Source organism: Labeo rohita, chromosome 21 (genome assembly GCF_022985175.1).
Source record: "Labeo rohita strain BAU-BD-2019 chromosome 21, IGBB_LRoh.1.0, whole genome shotgun sequence".
Taxonomy (NCBI): Eukaryota; Metazoa; Chordata; class Actinopteri; order Cypriniformes; family Cyprinidae; genus Labeo; species Labeo rohita.
In genome coordinates, this window is record NC_066889.1 from 27,151,749 (window position 1) to 27,176,414 (window position 24,666).

Consider the following 24,666-nt stretch of genomic DNA (forward strand, 5'->3'; position numbering starts at 1 on the left):
ACAACCATTTTTAAGACACTAAAACAGCATTGCACATACTTTCAAAACGTGCTATACCATAGAAAACCTTTTGTGGAGAGAAAGAGTTTTGGTTTTATCAAGGGGAAGACGTCTAATCAGAGCACCTGAGAAAAGTTTTCATTTAGTGCCAAAGACTTGCAAGATGAACTAATGGGGGGGAGGGGTAGTTTTGGTAGTTTTATTTATTACTGACACAAAAAAAAATATTTCACAAAAGACGTTTACATATAGTCCACAAGAGAAAATAATAGCTGAATTTATAAAAATTACCCCGTTGAAAAGTTTACATGCACTTGATTCTTAATACTGTGTTGTTGCCTGAATGATCCACAACTGTGTTTTTTTTGTTTAGTGATAGTTGTTTATGAGTCCCTTGTTTGTCCTGAACAGTTAAACTGCCTGCTGTTCTTCAGAAAAATCCTTCAGGTCCCAAATTTTTTTTTTTTTTTTTTTTTTTTTTTTTTCAGTGTATTTGAACCCTTTCCAACAATGACTGTATGATTTTGAGATCCATCTTTTCACACGGAGGACAACTGAGGGACTCATATGCAACTGTTACAGAAGGTTCAAACGCTCACTGATGCTTCAGAAGGAAACACAATGCATTAAGAGCTGGGGGTTAAAACTTTGAATTTAACTTTTGTCTTATGAGAAACATGCAAGTATCTTCTGTAGATACTGAAGGGCAGTACTGAAAATGCAAAAAAAGATATTTATGATATTTAGGCAAAATAAGAAAAATGTACACATCTTCATTGTTCAAAAGTTTACACCCCTGCCTCTTAATGCATTGTTTTTCCTTCTGAAGCATTGAATGTTTATACATGTATACACAATACAACGATGATACACCACAACTGTAAAATTGCATTGAGCTGTAGTCTCCAGGTGTTTGATGTCAGCAAATGCAAAGCTTTTGTACTGCTGCCACCTGCTGATAAATGATGCTAAATGCCGTTTTGCACTTTAAATAACAGTTATTACATTTAGCAACAGTTCCAAAGTTAAAAATCAAATCGCAAAGATTGTTTTGAGTTCTTTACAGTTTGACACTCACCATGCAGACAATGCTTTGTCTAGTAAAATATAGCAAGATATAAATTTAACATGTCACATCTGGAATCTGTTTGGATTTGGCATCACAGATGGATTCAGTGGCATGTTCTGACAGGCATTCATGCATTGAGTAAATATTCAGTGAAAGCAATTCATTTCAATACCTAAATTTATTTACCACAGTAAAATGATAGAGAATACAATCTATATATTCAGTACATTGTGTCTCACTGTAAAATGTGAAGAGCTGCTGGATTCAGTGCAGCAGGATGAAGGAGAGCAGAGAACAGCAGAGGAACAGGAAGCTCTGAGTGACACTCTGAGCACTGTTACACAGGTTCCCCTCACAGCATGAGACGCCACCTAAACTGGGAATCGAGATTGCGGCATCGCAAATCGATTTTGAGACACAGCCTTTGACAACCTGTGACTGGCTGCCAAAACTCCCTGATGTAGAGAAAGAACACACAGTTTGAGTCAGTCAGTGGTACTACATGTGACATGTATCATATATTTAAATGTAAGAAAGATAAAGGCCAAAACCATATTCTTATTTTAACAGATTCTCACCTGTCGCTTTAATGCAGCGGTTTTCATTCTCTGAACATCTCACTGTGTTTGAGCAGCTCTGTCCATCACAATAGTAACACGATATTCCACTGAAAGTGTTATTGCTGGGATCTGCAGGAGGGAAAAAAAGATTTACTTTCTTTACATGGTCCTGGTCTTACTGTGCATGCAATGCAGGTCAGTGTTTGTCGAATGGGGATATATCGTCCCCAGTCAGTGTTGGGGAAAGTTACTTTTAAAAGTAATGCATTACAATATTGCGTTACTCCCTAAAAAAGTAACTAATTACGTGAAGTAATGCGTTACTTTACCTTTGCGTTACTTTTTAAAAATTTGGGCAGGGCTTGCTTGTTTGTTTTTATAGAAAGTTATAAAATTGACAAATGTAAAGGCCTTTTCACACCAAAAGCCTCAGGCTTTAAGAAAAGTAAATTCACGTCTGTACACTAGACCGCAGAAGAAAAAAATGTCAACTCTCAATAACAAAAAAAGGAAAACAAATGTAAGTAATGACAGAACTTTCATTTTTGGGTGAACTATCCCTTTGATGTTTTTGTAGAAAGTTTTTTTTTTGTCTAGTTATCAATAGAGAACAGAGACAATAGAGACAATAGAGAGGACTTTCCCCAGTGAAACAGGTGCTCATTGTACCAAAGAAAAACATTTTGTCCTCCTAAACTTTTATCAAAGTGTAACATCTTGCACTGCCTGTGAAGCAACATTCCTTTACAGTTGACATCACATTCCCTACAAGAAAAATTTAATCTTACTTTTTTCTTGGTAAACGTTTTGTAAACTGTTATAGGACTGTAAAGTACAATACCTGGAGCATCTTGGGCATTACACAGGTCAGTGCTACAACAGTAAGAAGAGATTCTTCCAATGCCAACGTTGACGGATCCAGTTGGACAGCCAAGCGATATTGAACAACTTTTAACCTTCACTCTCGTACTGTTGCCTAAAACACCAAAACGAGCAGTTCATCTGAGTATTTTTTATAAATGTTTCAAAGTATAAAGTGTTTCCAATAGTGTATCAAAAATACAAACTTTGCATTATGTCTTTAATATTTATAGAAAGAGGTCCAAAGGTGCTTAACACTGTCACAGCAACAATAAATTATAGCAGCATTTACATCAGTTATTTCTTACCATCAATTACTGTTGCACTGAAGCAGCTGTTAAGTCCAGATGTACATGTCGTCTGGTCACAAGAAGATGACAGACTTGTGCACTGATAACAGCTGAGAGAGTGTCCTTTAGTAAATAAAAAAAGAGAGAGGTGGTGAGAACGAGACATTTAATTTGTACCCAGTATTATTACAAAAACAATTTTTCTTTTTACCTGTGGCGAAAAGAGCGAACAGAAGAAAAACTGAGATTTGAAGATCCATCTTTGATCAGGAGTTGAATGAGACCACATGCATGTTTCAGTGCTCCTTTTATAGCTCATCAGAAGGGGTGGGTCTTATTGAAAAGATACATATTTAACAAAAAGGCAAAAAAGAAGTAAAATGGGTAGATTAACATTTATTCCCAATTCATGACCATATGGGAGTTCTAATGAGGAAATTAATCTTCCACTAGGAAATGTATAGATTCTAATTCACCCAAAGATTAACATTGTCACTCACCCTTGTCATTTTCCAAACATGTGAGGTTTATTGTTTTTTTTCCGGTGTTCCATAGACTGAAAGACAAAGGTGTTCACTGTGGTCAGGTCAAACTTGTTTAGTTTTTAGATTTGTTTTCATGAGTTGGAGGTGTGTTTGCTTATTGTTTGCGAGTTTGCTCAATCTGGAATGTTAAACGTCATCTTTAGGCACACTAAGAAAGTAGGACCGCCCTTAAGATGTAACACTATTGAGAAACCAGATCAAAAATATCATCAAAATTATAACAAAACTAAAACAAAACAAAACAAAAAAAACAAAACAAAAAAAAACTTATTGAAATGTTTTAGTTTACATGTAATGAATCTAGAATATATGAAAGTTTCTCTTTTTAAAAAAATAAGTTACAATAATAAAAAAAAATAAAAAAAATGATACTACTGTAAAACATCTGAAGGCAATTTACTTCATATGCTTTGGATTTGTCCTGTATTGAAGGATTTTTGGGAATATATAATTGATATATCTTCAAAGGTTATTGGTATCCCAATCAATTATGATCCTAGAGTTTGGGTATTAGGGGATACTGAGTCATTACATTGGTCTCATCATAAAAAATATTTCATACTTTTGGCTGGTACGGCTGGGAAAAAATGTATATTAGTGAATTGGAAGTCGACTCATTCTCCATCTAGAAAACATTGGATCAACGAACTCCTTTCATATTGCACCCCTGAGAAAATCCTTTTTTATGTTAGAAAATCACCAAAATCTTTTGAAAAAATTTGGGGCTCTTTTTTGGAGCATTTACCTTCTCTTATTGCAAAATAACTGAAAGGAACAAATTTTGTTTGTTTGTTTGTTTCTGTCTTTCTCTTGTTATTGAAGAAAAATGTTTGTAATGTTTGTTTATACAACATATGTTTTGCTTCACATTACATTTGAAAATAAAACTATAAAAAAAAAATTATACTACTTTTTCATGATATTCTAATGTTTTGAGATGCTCCTGTAAATCCCAGTCAGGGTAAAGGCTACACTGTAAAAAATAAACACAATTTGTTGAGTCAGCTTAAAATCATTTGTTACCCTGCTGCCTTAAAATTTTAAGTTCAGTCAACTAAAATAAGTTTAGTTAACTTGAAATGTTAAGTTGTACTAAGTAACAACTTAGATATTTGTGTTTGCTAAACTTAACGGATGGGTAAGTAACCCAGCTGCCTTAAAATTTTAAGTTGATTCAACTGAAATATCTAAGTTGTCACTTACTATAATTTAACATTTCAAGTTGAATACAATTTTTTTGAGTTGACTGAATATAACAATTTAAGGCAGCCAGGTTACAAATTATTTTAAGTTGACTCAACAAATTGTTTTTTACAATGTAGAAGGGATACAGCTCTGTCTGCTGGGCATGCGAACATCAATCTAACGTTATTTTTGTTACACTGCAATAATACTGTTTTTGTATTATAGTAAAGGCTAAGTTTAGGGTTGAGGTAGGTGTAGACGTTAATAAAAAGCAATCTAATAGGCAGAAAAATGAATTTCATTGTTGTTTCCGGTCTGAGATGTATCCCCTTTAGCAACAACCATCAGTCGTTTACATTTTAAAAAAAAATCAACAAAACAAAACAAAACAAAAACCCAGTCAGGCGAAGAATGTGCGTACGTGCATCTCCCCTCAGTCTCCTCCCCGAAATAACCATATATGGAGCTTACAACGCCTTGTTTTACTATGCATAACCTCATCTGCATATTATTTCCATGCATATTTCCATCCACGTGACGTTATGTAGGAAAATATGTGATACAGACTATAAATGCTATTTGTGCCATACACATTACATTGCTAAAATCTTCCAGTATCCTTGTTATATTTTATAGTAAATATTTCAAAATATCCTTAAAAACTAAATTGTATAAACTACTTTGTATAACTTAATAATGAATAACCAGTTGATTCATTCATTTCCACTGGCCAAATATTATTTTGGCTATTTTAATTGTTTTACATTAAAATGTATGCTATATTTATAATAAAGTAAACATATGTTGTGAAAATGCAGTTGTCGGACTCGGCGCGTCACTGACAAAATATTTACAAAATGAAATGTGTATTCTTTTCTTTAAATTCTTTCCTTCAAATACAATGGTATTTTTCAGAAAATACCAGAGGTGTCTGCCTTCACGCAATATTAACATCTCCGTGCAGTATTATCATTAGAGTTGTTCAAACCGGCCGATGGACCATTCAACCTCCGAATCCATCAGCGTCTGTCGTAATATGCGCAATCATTTACTCGCCCTCATGTCTTTTCAAACCTTTCTTTTATGAATCATAAAAGAAGGTATTTTTAAGACTGTTAGTAACAAAGCTGTTTTGGTTACCGGTGACTTTCATTGTATGACAAAAAATACCCACATTATCTTTTTTTTAATGTGCCATAGTTTACTTCTACACCTAAATGTTTATGTGTAATAAATTTTATGTTGAACCAAATAAAATATTTGTTTCTAAAGTTTTGTAATGTCTACTTGTTACTGTGTCATTTAGCACAAAAATAGCTTTAAATAATCTTTTGTGGGTATTATCACAGTCAAATTTATTTTGCAATTTAATTACATTAATTAATTGAAACATCATGTAATTAGATTGAAGATTTTAACATTTTAACAATTAGAAATGTCAATGTCAAATGTCAATTTAACAATGAGAAAAAAATCATACAGGTCAGACTTGCTTTGTTTTCAGCAGAGATCTTGTATTTGACTGTCAGCTTTCAGTTATACAAAACAATGCTGAAGGTACATCTAATGTTATCATGGAATGTTATTGAGAAACCAGAGAAAGAGTAGTTTTCATTGAAAGGCTTAAATACTCTGTTAAACATTAAAAGGATGAAAATTAAAGGAGAAGTCCACTTTCAGAACAAAGATTTACAGATAATGTAAAGAACTGTTGAAAAACTCCCATCTCATGTTCTTCCTCAACTTCAATATCGTCCTATATCTTTGCATGTTCACTTTGCAAAAACTGTGTCGGTACTTCTGTAGCGATGTAGGGTGATTTTGAAATGATTTTTGAAGTTGGGGGAGAAAATACGATTGGAGTTTTTCGACATACCCTAACTGTCTTGAGTCAGAACACGCAGAGTTCTCCTTTAACAACAGTGTAATCTAAGAATTGCTGGGTGTTTGATACTGTGGAAGCATTTTAATACAGAAACTTATTTTTGTCATGCAAACATTTTGTTCTTACAGGCACCTGTGAACAAATGTGTCACTAGACCAAAGAACAAATAGACATTCACTTATAGTCTACTGGCACCGACATTGTTTTGGAAAATCTTCCAAAAACGTTCACGTTAATTCTAGACCGTACTGTCTGTACTGTAGGCACCTTCATTAACTTATTACTTTGATTTAACTGATATGTAAAAAGTAAAATAAAAAAAAAACATCCAAAATTAAAGCATAAAACCCTTTAGACAGTCAAAAGGGTTTTAGCAAAACAACATTTAGGTGATTTTGAGAAGTTCGTTTCTAAAAGTATGTGGATACACCCTTTTAATATTTTTGTATCGACTCGGTTGATGTAACAAGCAACATGCACGCACACTCAATTATACAGTTTCATTACGCTATTTCTAAGGCACTGCTCATGCAAAAAACATTCAGCAGGCATCTGTAGGTGTGGTGTTCAGGCATTCACATGTTATTGGACACTGTTATTGTATTTTACTATGTTAAATGTGGTGCAAAAAATCCTCTTAGGGAAACTGATGTAATTTTTTTTTCTTCTCTTTAATAGAGCAATATAATTTGTGTGAAAGAAAGTGGAAGAATAAAAATAAAGCTGCAAGATCAACTATTATCATCATGCAAATACTGTATTGATACAATTTAATTACATAAATGACTGAATTTGCACTATAATAAAGGTGATGCATGGTGAAAACATTGTGCACCAGTAGCCCATCATGTAGTCTTGAGTTAAAGATTTATCCCCTTCACCCTTTTCACCTTCACCATCTTTTTAGATTCTTCACACCAAGTCAAAGACAGTACAGAGATAATACAATCTATGTTTGTAGAGCACATAATATTGTGTCTTTGCTGCAGCTGTAAAATCTGAAAAGCTTCTGGATTCAGTGCAGCAGGATGAAGGAGAGCAGAGAGCAGCAGAGGAACAGGAAGCTCTGAGTGACACTCTTAGCACTGTTACACAGGTTCCCCTCACAGCATGAGAGACTTCCTACATTAGGAATTGATGTTGTGGCATCACAAAAAGATTTAGAGACACAGCCTTTAAAAACCTGTGGCTGGAGTCCAGTAGTCACTGATGAAAAGATTAAAGAAAAAACCGGTAGAGTCAGTCAAGTTGGCCACTGGTATACATGATCTGTATCAAATGTTTAAACATAATTTAAGAGAAAGATAATGAACCTTCTTTCTTTGCCAGATTCTCACCTGTTGCATTAAAGCAGCGGTCTTCAGTCCCTGAACAGCTCACTGTTTTTGAGCAGCTCTGTCCATCACAATAGTAACATGACTTTCCATTGAGAGCGTTAGTGCTGGGATCTGCAGGAGGGAAAATAGATTTGCTTTATTTAAATGGTCCTGATCTTACTGGGCAAACAGCATTGTAGGTGCTCATTGTACTAAAGAAAAACATTTTGTCTTCCCAAACTTTTGTGCAGACTCTGCCTATAAATCAGCATTTGTTTTCTAATGTCACATTCCTAAAAGAGAATAAAGTTCCATCCTACTTTTTTCCCCTTGTTAAATGGTTTATAAACCGCACTAAGAAAATGAAGTACAATACCTGGAGCATCTTGGAAGTTACAGAGATCTGTGTCACAGCACGAAGAAGAGCCTTTTCCAATGCCAAGGTTGAGGGATCCAGTTGGGCAGACAGATGGAGCGCAGCCTCTAAGCTTCACTGTAGTACTGTTGACTAAAAAACACATATATGATACAGGATTATTTTGATGGAAAATATATTTATAAATATGTCAACAAGTGTATCAAAAGTACAAACCTTTCAATATTTTCAATATAATATTTATTAGAGATCTAAGATTGAGGTCCAAAGGTGTAAGATCATAATAACTTATCATAATGATTTCAGTAATCTATATAGAACATTCTATGTGTGCAATTATAAATTCTGTCCAGAAAAGAAGTTCTTACTTGTAATTGTTGTACTGAGGCAGTTGGTAAATCCATTCGTACACGTAGTCATCGTACAAGAGCCCAACGCACAGTTAAAACAGCTGAGAGAGTGTCCTTTAGTGAATAAAAAAGACAGTTATAGAGAGACGTGTAATTTGTACCTAGTAACATTACAAAGACTTTTTGTATTTTGTACCTGCAGTGAAAAGAATGAACAGAAGAAAAACTGAGATTTGCAGATCCATTTTTGATCAGGTGGTGAATGAGATAACGTGCCTGTTGCAGCGCTCATTTTATAGCTCATCAGAAGTGGGGGTGGGAGTGATCATGGTCTCATTTGCTCAGTTATGTTATTCCAAACATGTGTGATTTATATCTGCATTCCGTACACTGAAAGATAAAAGGGGTTCAAAGTAGTTCATACAGGTCAAACTTGTTTAGTTTTTTAGTTTTAGTTTTGTTTTTTTTACAAGTAGGAGTTTAATTTACAGTAATTTTGTGTTTGCTCAACCTTGACTGTTGGACTTCTGCTCTACATACAGGAAGAATGCTTAAGGTATGACTGACCTTAAGATGGAACAGTTTTGAGAAAGTAGGCGATTCTCTTTCATGCAAAGAGACAGTTTGTCTTGAAATTTTAACCAAACTTATTAAATGAACATTAGTAGGGAATTACAATTTAGGTGCACTGTAAAAAAAAAAAAAAAAATCCTGTAAAAAGACAGCAGCAGGGATTCCAGAGATATTCCGTTAAATTACAGAAAATCACCTTTTCACTGAATTACAAGCAAAAACTGTAAAAATACAGAATAGACTTTATGGTCAAGTTTTTTTGTTTTAATTTTGATGATTAGAGCTTACAGCTCATGAAAGTCAAAAATCCAGTATCTCAAAATATTAGAATATTTCCTAAGATCAATCAAAAAACGGATTTGCAAAAAAGAAAAGTTCAAGTTTTTTAAAGTACGTTCATTTACGCACTCAGTACACTGTAAAAAGTAAAAAACAATTTGTTGAGTCAGCTTAAAATTATTTGTTACCCTGCTGCCTTAAAATTTTAAGTTCAGTCAACTAAAATAAGTTTAGTTAACTTGAAATGTTAAGTTGTACTAAGTAACAACTTAGATATTTGTGTTTGCTAAACTTAACAGATGGGTAACCCAGCTGCCTTAAAATTTTAAGTTGATTTAACTCAAATATCTAAGTTGTCACTTAGTATAATTTAACATTTCAAGTTGAATAAACTTTTTTTGAGTTGACTGAACTTAAAATTTTAAGGTTACAAGGTCACCAGGTTACAAATTATTTTAAGTTGACTCTACAAATTGTTTCTTACAGTGTACTTGGTCTGCAGCACATATTACAGCAAATGACTTGCTCCTAGTACAAATGACAACATCACTGAAGTGTGGCATAGAAGTGATTGAGCCTTCAGATCGTCTGTATATTGTTTGATCGACTATCTCTCATCTTTCTCTTGAAAATATCCCATAGATTCTCTATGGGGTTCAGGTCAGGCATGTTGGCTGGCCAATAAAGCACAGTAATATCATGGTCAGCAAACCACTTGGAAGTGGTTTTTGCACTGTGGGCAGGTGCTAAAGTCCTGCTGGAAAAGGAAATCAGCATCTCCATAAAGCTTGTCAGCAGATGGAAGCATAAAGTGCTCCAAAATCTCCCGGTAGACCGCTGCATTGACTTTGGACTTGATAAAACACAATGGACAAACACCTGCAGATGTCACAGCACCCCAAATCATCACTGACTTCAGAAACTTGACACTGGACTTCAAGCAGCTTGGACAATAAAAAAAAAAATAAATAAATGATACTACTTTTTCATGATATTCTAATGTTTTGAGATGCTCCTGTAAATCCCAGTCAGGGTAAAGGCTAGAAGGGATACAGCTCTGTCTACACATCAAGCTAACGTTATTTTTTGTCACACTGCAATAATACTGTTTTTGTATTATAGTAAAGGCTACGTTTAGGGTTGGGGTAGGTGTAGACGTTAATGAAACGCAGTCTAATAGAGAGAAAAATGAATTTCATTGTTTCCGACCTGAGCTGTATCCCCTTTAGCAACAACCGTCAGTCGTTTAAAAAAAAAACCCTATCAGGCGAAGAATGTGCGTACGTGCATCTCCACTCAGTTTCCTCCTCGAAATCACCATATGGAGCTTACAACGCCTTGTTTTACACGTGACATGTTAGGCAGGAAAATATATGATACGGACTATAAATGCTATTTGTGCCATACACATTACATTGCTAAAATCTAACAGTATCCTTGTTATCCTTGTTATATCTTAAACTAAATTGTATAAACTACTTTGTATAACTTTAAAAAACCCAGTTGGCTCATTATTTTCCACTGGCCAAATAGTATTTTGGCTATTTTAATTGTTCTACATAAAATGTATGCCATATTTCTGATAAAATAAACATATGCTGTGAAAATGCAATTGTCGGACTCGGCGCGTCACTGACAAAATGAAACGTGTATTCTTATAGTTTCCTTTAAATTCTATCCTTTAAATACAATGTTTTTTTTTTTTTTTTTTTCCAGAAAATACCAAAGGTGTCTGCCTTCACGCAATATTAACATCTCCGTACAGTATTATCATTAGAGCTATTCAAACTGGCCGATGGACCATTCAACCTCCAAATCCATCAGCGGCTGTCGTATATGCGCAAAGTGCGCATCGTTTAACCTCGTTCTCTCTAAAATCCACAAGCGCATCCACTACAAATGTCTCAGTTCATATAATTTTTAACTTCTGCATAATGACTTTAAGTGTCATATTTTTAATCTAAATGTTTATATCAAAATTAAAACAGTTTTAAATCAATCATTTCAGAGTTTAAAATGCTTCTTTGTTTCGCTCATCGCAGTAAAAGCGTGCGTAAAAAATAAAGGTGCGTGCAGAGTTTGAGTGCAGGTGGGTACGCAATTTTTTCCGTCAAGTTTTTTTTTATAAATCCCATCTTTTTCGTAGGACGTGGCGAACGCCTCTTTCAGGGCATGTTTTGTGTGTACGCAACGGTTATAAATAAGGCCCCAGGTGTTTTAATTGGAAACAAATTCAAAGGTGTTATTTTGATGCCATCTGCTGATAAAAGGTCCTAAATGCAGTTTGAAACATTATTGCCATTATTGTTACATTACAACAGCTCTTAAGGGAAAATTATGTTACAATGATGTTGTTATAATATTTCTTTGTCGTCACTTTTGGTAATAACTTTCTCTTCATCCGATATCTTGACAGCCATTGTCTTGACATTCATAAAACTAGAAACAAGAAACAATTTTACTGCGTTTTCCAGGATACCTTTTGGGTCATCACATCAGACCACCAAAGTACAGAAATAAATGTAAAAATTCTTAACAGGGTCCTTATTTTGCACATTTCAAATGCGCTCATTGCACCAAAGAAAAACATTTTGTCTTTATAATCGGCCATCAGCACTGTAAAACACATGTAAAACAACTGTCCTTTTCTGCTGACTTCACATTGTGATCACATTCACCTTGTTTTTGTGCAAAGTCTAGTCATTGCTGTAAGAATACACAATCTGGAATTTCGTGTGAGGGAGGATTTTTTTTGACAATATTTTGAAACAAAAGATCATCTGCTGCCACCTGCTGATAATTGCTGCTAAATGCAGTTGTACATTTTATTTAATCTAAATAACGGTTACTACATTATGCAACAGCTCCAAGAATTAAAAGCAAGTTGGCAAAAATGTTATCGTTATTGCAATTTCTTTAGCATGACTCCAAAGACAATGGTCAATTTTTTCTGATGATGATCCAGCAAGTAAGTGTGTATATATGTGTGTGTATATATATATATATATATATACATATATAATATAAAATAACCCAGCGTTAAAAATGACCTACAGAAAAAATGTAAAAATGACTTACAAAAATACTACCCAGCCCCTGGGTAAAATATTAAAATAACCCAATAAAATAACCTAACAAGTTGAACCCAGCATTTTGGTTAAAACAAACAAACAAATGAACAAACAAAACCCAGCACCTGGGTAAAAATATTAAAAATAACCCAATAAAATGACCCAACAGACTGCAGCATTTGGGTTAAAAAATAACCCAACATTTTTAGAGTGTATGTTGATCCACCAGCTAAACCAGCATCAAACCACTAACCATTTAAACCAATCTGAACGAGAAAAATCATCTAGACTTTGTGTTTGACTGCTTTTAGTTATACATAAGAACATACATATGAAGGTACATCTATGTAATCACAGAATACTTTCACTTTACTTATATACTCTATACACTGTAGGCTCCTTGAAGCTTTTCTCAGTGTTCACAAATGTGGAGGATTACCTTGTTGTTTTCACTTAACTGAAATGTACAAAAATGAATGAAAGCCTTTAAAATATTAAACTGGCGAAGATTCAGTCAGTTGTTTTATGCAGTCAGAATGGTTTCCAAAGCTTATTCCAAAAGTATGTGGATACACCCTTTTAATGCTTTTTGGCTGTTTTAGTAATTCAGGTATGGTGACACTGATACTGAGTCTAGTGTGAATGAAGGTGACTGGCATGTGCAACCATATTAACGAAATGAAACTATTTTGAAATTGTGAAGGTGTGGTGTTCTGGGCGTTCATATGTTTTGGATATATGCCTACTGCAAAATCCAGTATCTCAGAATATTAGAATATTTACATTTGAATTTCATTAAATGTCCATCCCTACAGTATAAATTCTGGGTATCTCATGTTCTTTGAAACCAAAATAATGGGGAAGACTGCTGACATGACAATGGTCCAGAAGACAATCATTGACACCCTCCACAAAGAGTATAAGTCACAGAAGTTCATTTCTGAAAGGGGTGGCTGTTTACAGAGTGCTGTATCAGAGCATATTAAATGCTAAGTTGCCTGAAAGAAAGAAACTGGGTAGGAAGCCGATTCAAACACTTGGGAGAGCTTTACAAGGAGTAGAATGAAGCTGGAGTTAGTGCATCAAGAGTCATCACGCTCAGACGTCTTCAGGAAAAGGGCTACCAAGCCACTTCTGAAACAGAAACTATGTCAGAAGCATCTTACCTGGGCTAAGGAGAAAATGAACTCGACTGTTGCTCAGTGGTCCAAAGTCCTCTTTTCATATAAAAGTAAATTTTACATTTCACGTTGAAATCATGTTCCCAGAGTCTGGAGGAAGACTGGAGAGGCACAGAATCCAAGCTGCTTGAAGTCCAGTGTGAAGTTTCTGAAGTCAGTGATGATTTGGGGTGCTGTGACATCTGCTGGTGTTGGTCCACTGTGTTTTATCAAGTCCAAAGTCAATGCAGCTGTCTACCTGGAGATTTTGGAGCACTTTATGCTTCCATCTGTTGACAAGCTTTATGGAGATGCTGATTTCCTTTTCCAGCAGGACTTTAGCACCTGCCCACAGTGCAAAAACCACTTCCAAGTGATTTGCTGAGCATGATATTACTGTGCTTTACTGGCCAGCCAACATGCCTGACCTGAACCCCATAGAGAATCTATAAGATATTTTCAAGAGAAAGATGAGAAACGATCGATCCAACAATATACAGACGATCTGAAGGTTCAATAGTGCCTCAGCAGTGCCACAGGCTGATCGCTTACATGACACTTTACTGATGCTGTAATTTGTGCTAGGAGCAAGGAATTTGCTGTAATATGTGCTGCCGACCAATTATTGAGTGCATAAATAAACGTATTTTAAAGAACTTTAACTTTTCTGTTTTGCAAATCCATTTTTTGATTGATCTTAGGAAATATGCTAATATTTTGAGATACCGGATTTTTGACTTTCATGAGCTGTAAGCTGTAATCATAAAAATTAAAACAAAAAAACTTTAGAAATGTTTTACTTTACATGTAATGAATCTAGAATCTGAGTTTCAATTTTTGAAATAACAAACAAAAAAATGAACCTTTTCACAATATTCTAATTTTTTGAGATGCACCTGTATAGCTAGGTTATATGTTTTTGACCTGGTGAAATATGTATGAATGCATGACCATTTTTTTTTCTATTTAAAGTTAAAGCAACATCATTTGTGTGACCGGTGAAAGATTTACGGACTCGAGCGGTGTGGTACGGTGCGACAAAACAGGCTACTATAGAATGTATAATCATCAGTAATGCTGTCTACACTTGATGCTGCGCGACATGATAAATCCCTGACAGTAAATTGATGCCCTGTTCCATTTATGACATACACTCTAAAAAATAAAAAACACAATTTGTTGAGTCAGCTTAAAATAATTTGTTACCCTGCTGCCTTAAAAGTCCAGTCAACTAAAATAAGTTTAGTTAACTTGAAATGTTAAGTTGTACTAAGTAACAACTTGCTGAACCTAACAGATGGGTAAGTAACCCAGCTACCTTAAAATTTTAAGTTGATTCAACTCAAATATCTAAGTTGTCACTTAGCATAATTTAACATTTCAAGTTGAATAAACTTTTTTTGAGTTGACTGAACTTAAAATTTTAAGGCAGCGAGGTTACAAATTATTTTAAGTTGACTCAATTGTTTTTTCAGAGTACTGACACAAAGTTAAAATCATTTGCAGCTACCTCATGTTTATATAATATCAATACTGATACAAAATGTTGTACTGGCAAAACAACTAATTCAAAATGAATTACCAAAAATCGTGATTTATTGTGTCCTGGATGTACAGAATGTAGTCTGAGGCATTTGTTAAATCTGTAGTTTTATTTTAAGCAAACAAAATATATGGGTATAGAGCACAATGAGAAAGTCTGCATTGCATGGTTAAGACATTGTGAGCCCTGAGTTACAGATTTATCACCTTTACCTTCTTCATATCAGAATAAATACACATTAAACAAAGAATTTACCAATATAGCAAAATACATAAAGCTGCAAAGTTATTGTAATGAGAAGATCTGCTATCACAGATGCATTAAGTGAAACGTCTTTATGCAGTTTCTGACCGGAATGAGTTGAGTAAATATTCAGTGAATATAAAGTAATTCATTTTAATACATTAATATTGTGTAGACCAGAAAAATGTATTTCAATTACCAGTAATCAGATTTTGTATATCTTTTTAAATTCATCGCACCAAGTTAAAGGTAGTAGAGATGATGCAAGCCGCATATTCAGTACAGTGTGTCTCATTGTAGAATGTGAAGAGCTGCTGGATTCAGTGCAGCAGGATGAAGGAGAGCAGAGAACAGCAGAGGAACAGGAAGCTCTGAGTGACACTCTTAGCTCCGTTACACAGGTTCCCCTCACAGCATGAGACGCTATCAACATATGAATTCAGTACTGAGACATAATCACAAACGGATTTAGAGACACAGCCTTTTACAACCATATTCTGGCTTCCGAAATTCCCTGATGAAAAGATAAAAGGTTGCGTCAGTCAAAACGGGACATATGTAATCTTTATCAAATGCTCAAATATTAAAGAGATAAAAATAACAATTTTAATCTCTTTGCAGATTCTCACCTGTTGCTTTAATGCAGCGGTCTTCACTCCCTGAGCAGCTCAGTTTGTTTGAGCAGCTCTGTCCATCACAATAGTAACATGACTTTCCATTGGGGACAACAGCGGGATCTACATGAGGAAATAAATTTAGTTCAGTGTAACAAAAAAATGTTTTGCCTTCATAATCTTTCATCAAAATGTAACAACCTGCTCTGCCTGTAAAGCAGATTTCTTTTTCAGCTGACTTTACAGTTCCTGATAGAAAATTAAGTCCCATTGTTTTGTTTTGTTTTTGTTCATGTTACATGTTCTGTGACTGCATGTCAGTAAGGTTCAATACCTGCAGCATTTTGGGAGTTACAGAGATCTGTGTTACAGCAGGAAGAAGCAATCTTTGCGATGCCTAGGTTGATGGATCCACTTGGACATCCAATTGGTAAAGCACAACTCTGAGCTGTTACTATAGTACTGTTGACTAAAAGCACATGAGTGATACAGAATGAACAGATCAACTGAATGTTATTTTGTTTTATAAATATGTTCAGTTAGAAAAAGATTTCCAAAAGTGTATAGAAAATACAAACTTTGCAATATTAAATGATTTCTAATATGTATACATCATCATCCAAAGGTGTAAAATGCTTTACAATTACAAGTTTCTAATTTCAAACAAATTTTTGAGTTTCATGATATAATTTCATTTATATTAGCAGAACAACTGTCAAAAAGTGAACATTCTATGCATGCAGTTGTAAATTCTACCCAGAACAACTAAGTATCGGTTCTGTGACGATAATACCACAGTTGCAGCACCAGTAATTTATAGCAGCATCTCCATCAGTAAGATATAACAGTAAATATCAGTCCATCATACTAGTCTTACCTAAATATAATGCTGCACTGATGCAGCTGGTAACTCCATCTGAGCATGTCGTCTGTGGACAAGAGCCCGACACACTTGTGCACTTATAACAGCTGAGAGAGTGTCCTTTAGTAATACAAGATAGAGACCGTGTAAGAGAGAACATCTAATCAAATCAAAACAAATCAAATCACCTTTATTTATATACCGCCTTTAACAATACAGAATTGTGACAAGGCGGCTGTACAGTATTAAATAGGAAATAGTACATCAACAATGCAAAGGGCAACAGTAAACACTCAATTTTCAGGTAAAGGTAGTTAATCAAATACAACAAAATAAAATACAATATTGTGTGAAGATAAAGTGAAGATAAAGTGATCCATATTTGTGCTCAACAACATTACCAACACTTTTTGTCTTCGTACCTGCAGTGAAAAGAGCGAACAGAAGAAAAACTGAGGCTTGTAGATCCATCTTTGATCAGGAGGTGAATGATATAACATGGCTGTTTCAGTCCTCACTTTATAGATTTTCAGATGGGGTGTGTCTTGACGAGGAAATGAATGTTTAACTAAAATACAAAAAAAATACAGGTAGATGTACATTTACTTGCCAATTAATGACCATATGAAGAGTACATTAATCTTTATAAAAAATGTATAAGATATACTTCAAGCAATAGTTCACCCAAAAATGAATATTCTGGCTTTTTCTCTCATTTTTTCATACTCATTCCAAACCTGTATGACTTACTTTCTTCTGAATTTCATACGTTGAAAGATAAAGGGGTCCGATGTTGTTCATACAGGTCAAACCTGTTTAGAACTGAAAGTTAATTTAAGTTTGTGTTTGCTAAATGTTGACTATTAAACTTAAGCTCTGTACAGTAAGAATGCTTAAGGTATGATTAACATTAAAATGGAACATTATTGAGAAACTGACCCAGGAATACTTTCATTCTCTTTCATTCAGTTATGCTGTTTATAATTGTGCAACTGCAACCAAACACATAAATCAGCCATAGTATAGTAATTTAAAACAACATGACCTAACATACACTGCATGGGTGTTTTTTTTTCTTCTTCTCAAATCATGAACTGTACTTTAAAATTGTAATTAAAAATTTACTCCGCTCACACACTCAAATAAAATCTGACACAAGACCCCCCCAAAAAACCAAACAAATCAGACTGATCACATTCTTGAGCACTTCACTAAAATTAGTGTGTAAATCTCTTGTGAAAATGCTTTTAAAAAGAGCACTTACTTCAGAAATAATATACTTTAAAAGAAAACTGCAATTAAATGAAAATGTATTATAGTTTACATTTATATTAAATGCATTTAGTGTAATTTGACCCACATAAGTAGAACTTAAGAATATGAAAAGGATGTTGCAAGTCAAGAATAGAATGATGTTACAATATAAACATTTTTATTCTATAAAAAATCCCTTTTATTGCAACGACCATTTCTCACTATTGGATACTGTTGCATACTGACTGTTTATTACATATAAAGCACATATGATTGCCTTATTCTCCATGACCATATTTTAGATCCCTTAATCCACCCCCATACCAAAACTTAGCAACTAACATATTAACTATTAATAAGCATCAGTTTGTTCCCCTTTTCTAAAGTGTTACCATTTTATTAAAAACTTTTTTTGCTATAGCAGTACTGTGTATCTGTTTATTAAATACCTTTACAGCCATGACAAGCTTTATTAAATATAAAACTAGAAACAATGTGATGATATACTACCACTGCAATTGTATAGTTTTTGGTTCATTACATCAGAACACCAATATATATTACAGTGAGAACTGTAAAATTTCTTTACAGGTTCCTTGTTTTGCACACTTCATAGATGCTCATTGTACCAAAGAAAAATGTTTTGTCTTCATAATCTATCATCAACACTCTTTTGCCTGTAAAACAACTTTCGTTTTTGGATGTAGTCACAATAAGTTGCATTCACATTTACTGCTGTTTGCATGCAAAATGTAGCCATTTCGATAAGAATACATGTGTTACGATTGAGCGTTGGAACAGAGTATTATAAAATGTGTTATAAAAACCTCAGATAAATATAATGAAAAAAGATAATGAATAAGATAATGAAAAAAGTTCATTTTTTGTTTGTAACTTATTTCAAAAACAGAAACTTTCGTATATTCTAGATTCATTACATGTAAAGTAAAACATTTCTAAAGTTTTTTGTTATAATTTTGATGATTACAGCTTACAGCTCATGAAAGTCAAAAATCCAGTATCAAAATATTAGAATATTTCCTAAGATCAATATAAAAATGGATTTGCAAAACAGAAAAGTTCAAGTTCCTTAAAATATGTTCATTTATGCACTCAATACTTGGTCAGCAGCACATATTTCAGCAAATTCCTTGCTCCTTGCATAAATTACAGCATCAATGAAGTGTGGCATGAAAGTGATCAGCCTGTGGCACTGCTGAGGCACTATTGAGCCTCCAGATCGTCTGTATATTGTTTGATCGACTATCTCTCATCTTTCTCTTGAAAATATCCCACAGATTCTCAATGGGGTTCAGGTCAGGCATACTGGCTGGCCAATAAAGCACAGTAATATATCATGGTCAGCAAATCACTTGGAAGTGTTTTTTGCACTGTGGGCAGGTGCTAAAGTCCTGCTGCAAAAGAAAATCAGCATCTTCATAAAGCTTGTCAGCAGATTAAAGCATAAAGTGCTCCAAAATCTCCCGGTAGACCGCTGCATTGACTTTGGACTTGATAAAACACAGTAGACCAACACCAGCAGATGTCACAGCACCCCAAATCATCACTGACTTCAGAAACTTCACATTGGACCATCCACGTGACATGTTAGTTAGGAAAATATGTGATACGGACTATAAATGCTATTTGTACATAACATTGCTAAAATCTTCCAGTATCCTTGTTATATTTTAGAATAAATATTTCAAAATATCCTTAAAAACTAAATTGTATAAACTACTTTGTATAACTTAATAATGAATAACCAGTTGATTCATTCATTTCCACTGGTCAAATATTATTTTGGCTATTTTAATTGTTTTACATAAAATGTATGCTATATTTATAATAAAGTAAACATATGTTGTGAAAATGCAGTTGTCACTGACAAAATATTTACAAAATGAAACGTGTATTCTTTCCTTCAAATACAATGGTGTTTTTCAGAAAATACCAAAGGTGTCTGCCTTCACGCAATATTAACATCTCCGTGCAGCAGTAGTTGTACAGTATTATCATTAGAGCTATTCAGACCGGCCGATGGACCATTCAACCTCCGAATCCATCAGCGTCTGTCGTAGTATGCGCAAAGTGCGCATCATTTATCCTTGTTCTCAAGATTTTTGACAGTATTTTGACACAAAAGGTCATCTGCTGCCACCTGCTGATCCTTAATGCTAAATGCAGTAGAATGCTTTATTATGCTAAATAACGGTTACTGTTCCAAAAATAAAAAGTTGCCAATTTCTATAGCATGACTCCAAAAATGTTTTGTCTAGTAAGCTAATTGCAATTTGTAAAATATTTGTTTACATGTTACAGCATCTTTTCTTCAGCTATAGAGGCCCAGAACATCTGGCATCTCTTTTGATCTGCCATCACTGATGGATATAGTGGAACATCTTTTTCCAGTCCCTGTCAAGTGTTAGCTGAATAAATATTCAGTCAATATAATTTATTTCAGTATGTTAATTTTATGTAGACTGTATTTACCCTAATTAATGTTATAAGTTATGTATATTACATACATAATATATGTAATATTATGACACGAGTGCTGATTTTGTCCCGATCTATCATGAGCTTAAAGGTGATTTTATACAACAGTTCAGTAAATAAGAGGTTGATATTGTGTTATATTTTAAACACAATATTGTGTGTTTTTGCTCAGTTTTGCAGAGAACATACAGTATAGTTCAGATGCAAAAGCCACTAAATCCATCTGACATATTTCTTTAAAAATAATATTTCTTTCTGGCTACTTTCTATAGGTTTCTATGCAAGTACTTGTATTTCTGATTGGGCTGAGGCTGGAATTTAGCTAGTTTGAAGTAAAAGTATTTGATGGACGTATAATGTGTGTCAGGAGCATTCACTCAGTATCATTATCTCATTTTTGACCGAGATGGCTTTTAGCTGGTTTTGCATCTGAGCTCTTCATATTACCTTTGAAGGCATAGCAGAATTGTTGCGTGTCTCTGAGCAACAATGAATGGATGACTAACGAAGACATTTATCACCGAGAGTAATCATTTACTCACCCTCATGTCTTTTCAAACCTTTCTTTTATGGAACATAAAAGAAGATATTTTGAAGACTGTTAGTAACAAAGCTGTTTTGGTTACCAGTGACTTTCATGAAAAAATACCCACATACCCACAAAAAATACCCATATTATTATTATTATTTTTTATGTGCAATAGTTTACTTCTACGCCTAAATGTTTGTGTAATAAATTTTATGTTGAACCAAATAAAATATTTGTTTCTAAAGATTTGTAATGTCTACTTGTTACTTTGTCATTTAACACAAAAATAGCTTTAAATAATCTTTTGTGGGTATTTTCACAGTCAAATTTATTTTGCAATTTAATTACATTAATTAACTGAAACATCATGTAATTAGATTGAAAATTTTTACATTTTAACAATTAGAAATGTCAATTTAACAATGAGAAAAATCATACAGGTCAGACTTGCTTTGTTTTCAGCAGAGATCTTGTATTTGACTGTCAGCTTTCAGTTATACAAAACAATGCTGAAGGTACATCAGAGAAAGAGTAGTTTTCATTCAAAGGCTTCAGCCGTGGCCGAACACATTAAATGATAAAATACTTTGTTAAACATTAAAAGGATGTAAATTAAAGGAGAAGTCCACTTCCAGAACAAAGATTTACAGATAATGTACTCACCCCCTTGTCATCCAAAATGTTCATGTCTTTCTTTCTTCAGTTGTAAAGAAATTGTTTTTTAATCTTAGACGCTTGTCTTGTCTTGCTCTGCCTGGACTCGAAAAACTGTAGAAAAACTCCCATCTCATGTTCTTCCTCAACTTCAAAATCGTCCTATATCTTTGCATGTTCACTTTGCAAAAACTGTGTCGGTACTTCTGTAGCAATGTAGGATGATTTTGAAATGATTTTTGAAGTTGGGGGAGAAAATACGATTGGAGAAAAGCTTTCACGTTAATTCTAGATTGTACTGTCTGTACTGTAGGCACCTTCATTACCTTATTACTTTGATTTAACTGATATGTAAAAAGTAAAATAAACAAACAAAAAACCCCATCCAAAATTAAAGCATAAAACCCTTTAGACCACGGGTGCTCAATCCTGGTCCTGGTTATTGACCTTCCTGCAGAGTTCAGCCCCAACCCCGACCAAACACACCTGAACCAGCTAATTGGGATCTGAAGGAGCACTTGATAATTACAGACAGGTGTGTTTGATTAGGGTTGGAACTAAACTCTCCAGGAAAGTTGATCTCCAGGAACAGGGTTGGGCACCCCTGCTTTAGACAGTCAAAAGGGTTTTAGCAAAACAACATTTAGGTGATTTTGAGAAGCTCGTTTCTAACAGTATGTGGACACACCCTTTTAATATTTTTGTCTTGACTCTGTTGATTTCACAAGCAACATGCGCGCACACTCAACTATACAGTTTCATTACGCCATTTCTAAGGCACTGCTCATGCAGAAAACATTCATCAGGCATCTGTAGGTGTGGTGTTCAGGCATTCACATGTTATTGGACATATGTTGATTACATCTGTAGTTTTATTTTAAATAGTAAAATATATGTGCATAGAGCACAATGATAAAGGTGATGCATGGTGAAAACACTGTGCACCAGTAGCCCATTGAGTTAAAGAGTTTATCCCTTTTACCCTCTTCACCTTCACCATCTTTTTAGATTCTTCACACCAAGTCAAAGACAGTACAGAGGTAATACAATCTATGTTGTAGAGCACATAATATTGTGTCTTTGCTGCAGCTGTAAAATCTGAAAAGCTTCTGGATTCAGTGCAGCAGGATGAAGGAGAGCAGAGAACAGCAGAGGAACAGGAAGCTCTGAGTGACACTCTTAGCACTGTTACACAGGTTCCCCTCACAGCATGAGAGACTTCCTATATTAGGAATCAATGTCGTCGTGGCATTACAATAAGATTTAGAGACACAGCCTTTCAAAACCTGTAGCTGGACTCCAGTAGTCACTGATGAAAAGATTGAAGAAGAAAACGGGTAGAGTCAGTCAAGTTGGCCTTAATGTTGGCCTTAATGAACCTTCTTTCATTTCCGGATTCTCACCTGTTGCATTAAAGCAGCGGTCTTCAGTCCCTGAACAGTTCACTGTTTTTGAGCAGCTCTGTCCGTCGCAATAGTAACATGACTTTCCATTGAGAGCGTTAGTGCTGGAATCTGCAGGAGGGAACATAGATTTGCTTTCTTTAAACAGTCCTCATCTTACTGGGCACACAGCATTTTAGGTGCTCATTGTACCAAAGAAAAACATTTTGTCTTCCCAAACTTTTGCGCAGACTCTGCCTATAAATCAGCATTTGTTTTCTAATGTCACATTCCTAAAAGAAAATAAAGTTCTATCCTACTTTTTTCCCCTTGTTAAATGGTTTATGAACTGCACTAAGAAAATGAAGTACAGTACCTGGAGCATCTTGGGAGTTACAGAGATCTGTGTCACAGCACGAAGAAGAGCCTTTTCCAGTGCCAAAGTTGATGGATCCATTTGAGCAAGCAGATGAAGCACAATCTTTAAGTGTCCATGTAGTACTGTTGGCTAAAAAACACATATGTGATACAGGATTATTTTGATGGAAAATATATTTATAAATATGTCAACAAGTGTATCAAAAGTACAAACTTTGCAATATTAAATTATCTCTAATATCTATTAGAGATCTAAGATTGAGGTCCAAAGGTGTAAGATCATAACTTATCATAATGATTTCAGTAATCTATATAGAACATTCTATGTGTGCAATTATAAATTCTGTCCAGAAAAGAAGTTCTTACTTGTAACTGTTGTACTGAGGCAGTTGGTAGATCCATTCGTACACTGAGTCGTTGTACAAATGCCCGACACACAATTATAACAGCTGAGAGAGTGTCCTTTAGTAAATAAAAAAGACAGTTATAGAGAGACGTCTAATTTGTACCTTGTAACATTACAAAAACTTTTTGCATTTTGTACCTGCAGTGAAAAGAACGAACAGAAGAAAAACTGAGATTTGCAGATCCATTTTTGATCAGGTGGTGAATGAGATAACGTGCCTGTTGCAGCGCTCAATTTATAGCTCATCAGAAGTAGGGGTGGGAGTGATCATGGTTTCTCAGTAATGTTATTCCAAACATGTGTGACTTATATTCTTCTGCGTTCCGTACACTGAAAGACAAAAGGGGTTCAATGTTGTCCATACAGGTCAAACGTGTTTAGTTTTTAGTTTTGTTTTTTTCACAAGTAGGAGTTTAATTCACAGTATTTGTGTGTTTGTTCAACCTTTACTGTTGGACTTCAACTCTACATACAGGAAGAATGCTTAAGGTATGACTGACCTTAAGATGGAACAGTTCTGAGAAAGTAGGCGATTCTCTTTCATGCAGAGACAGTTTGTCCTAAAATTTTAACCAAACTCATTAAATGAAAATTAGTAGGGAATTACAATTTAGGTGGAATTATTAGGAGACACTGTCATGTAAAAAAAAAAAAAAAAACTGTCACAGAATTGTCACAGAATAAGCCTACTTTAAAATTTATCACATTTTTTAACATTTCACCTAAAAGAGTGTGTAACATCACCCTTTAGCAACTTTTCAAAAGAACATACTTATCTAAGT

The 24,666-nt window shown here is 34.4% G+C and overlaps 3 protein-coding genes across 6 annotated transcripts; all 3 read right to left on the minus strand.

Moving 5' to 3' along the window:
* Nucleotides 1-178: 178 nt before the first annotated feature.
* LOC127152913 (urokinase plasminogen activator surface receptor-like) lies at nucleotides 179-3,393 on the minus strand. The gene is made up of 6 exons (XM_051093809.1): nucleotides 3,281-3,393; nucleotides 2,992-3,113; nucleotides 2,799-2,903; nucleotides 2,471-2,605; nucleotides 1,648-1,758; nucleotides 179-1,524 (listed from the first exon to the last, which is right to left on the minus strand). The coding sequence occupies exons 2-6, from the start codon at nucleotides 3,038-3,040 to the stop codon at nucleotides 1,334-1,336; spliced, it is 591 nt and encodes a 196-aa protein (XP_050949766.1). The 5' UTR covers nucleotides 3,041-3,113; nucleotides 3,281-3,393; the 3' UTR covers nucleotides 179-1,333.
* Nucleotides 3,394-5,880: 2,487 nt separating this feature from the next.
* LOC127152915 (urokinase plasminogen activator surface receptor-like) lies at nucleotides 5,881-24,137 on the minus strand. Of its 4 annotated transcripts, XR_007825144.1 has the most exons (6): nucleotides 24,023-24,131; nucleotides 23,845-23,940; nucleotides 23,477-23,608; nucleotides 23,122-23,232; nucleotides 22,710-23,027; nucleotides 5,881-7,285 (listed from the first exon to the last, which is right to left on the minus strand). XR_007825144.1 is itself a non-coding variant. In XM_051093814.1 (5 exons), the coding sequence occupies exons 1-5, from the start codon at nucleotides 24,069-24,071 to the stop codon at nucleotides 7,411-7,413; spliced, it is 579 nt and encodes a 192-aa protein (XP_050949771.1). In that variant the 5' UTR covers nucleotides 24,072-24,131; the 3' UTR covers nucleotides 5,902-7,410. The 4 variants fall into 4 exon arrangements, 3 of the variants coding, with proteins under 3 accessions (XP_050949771.1, XP_050949770.1, XP_050949769.1); XM_051093814.1 differs by lacking the exon at nucleotides 22,710-23,027 and having other exon boundaries at nucleotides 5,902-7,601; XM_051093813.1 differs by lacking the exons at nucleotides 22,710-23,027; nucleotides 23,122-23,232; nucleotides 23,477-23,608; nucleotides 23,845-23,940; nucleotides 24,023-24,131 and adding exons at nucleotides 7,733-7,843; nucleotides 8,088-8,219; nucleotides 8,456-8,551; nucleotides 8,634-8,726 and having other exon boundaries at nucleotides 5,955-7,601.
* Nucleotides 15,170-17,513, minus strand: LOC127152914 (lymphocyte antigen 6A-2/6E-1-like). The gene is made up of 5 exons (XM_051093811.1): nucleotides 17,205-17,513; nucleotides 16,798-16,902; nucleotides 16,255-16,389; nucleotides 15,936-16,043; nucleotides 15,170-15,820 (listed from the first exon to the last, which is right to left on the minus strand). The coding sequence occupies exons 1-5, from the start codon at nucleotides 17,251-17,253 to the stop codon at nucleotides 15,627-15,629; spliced, it is 591 nt and encodes a 196-aa protein (XP_050949768.1). The 5' UTR covers nucleotides 17,254-17,513; the 3' UTR covers nucleotides 15,170-15,626.
* Nucleotides 24,138-24,666: the final 529 nt, after the last annotated feature.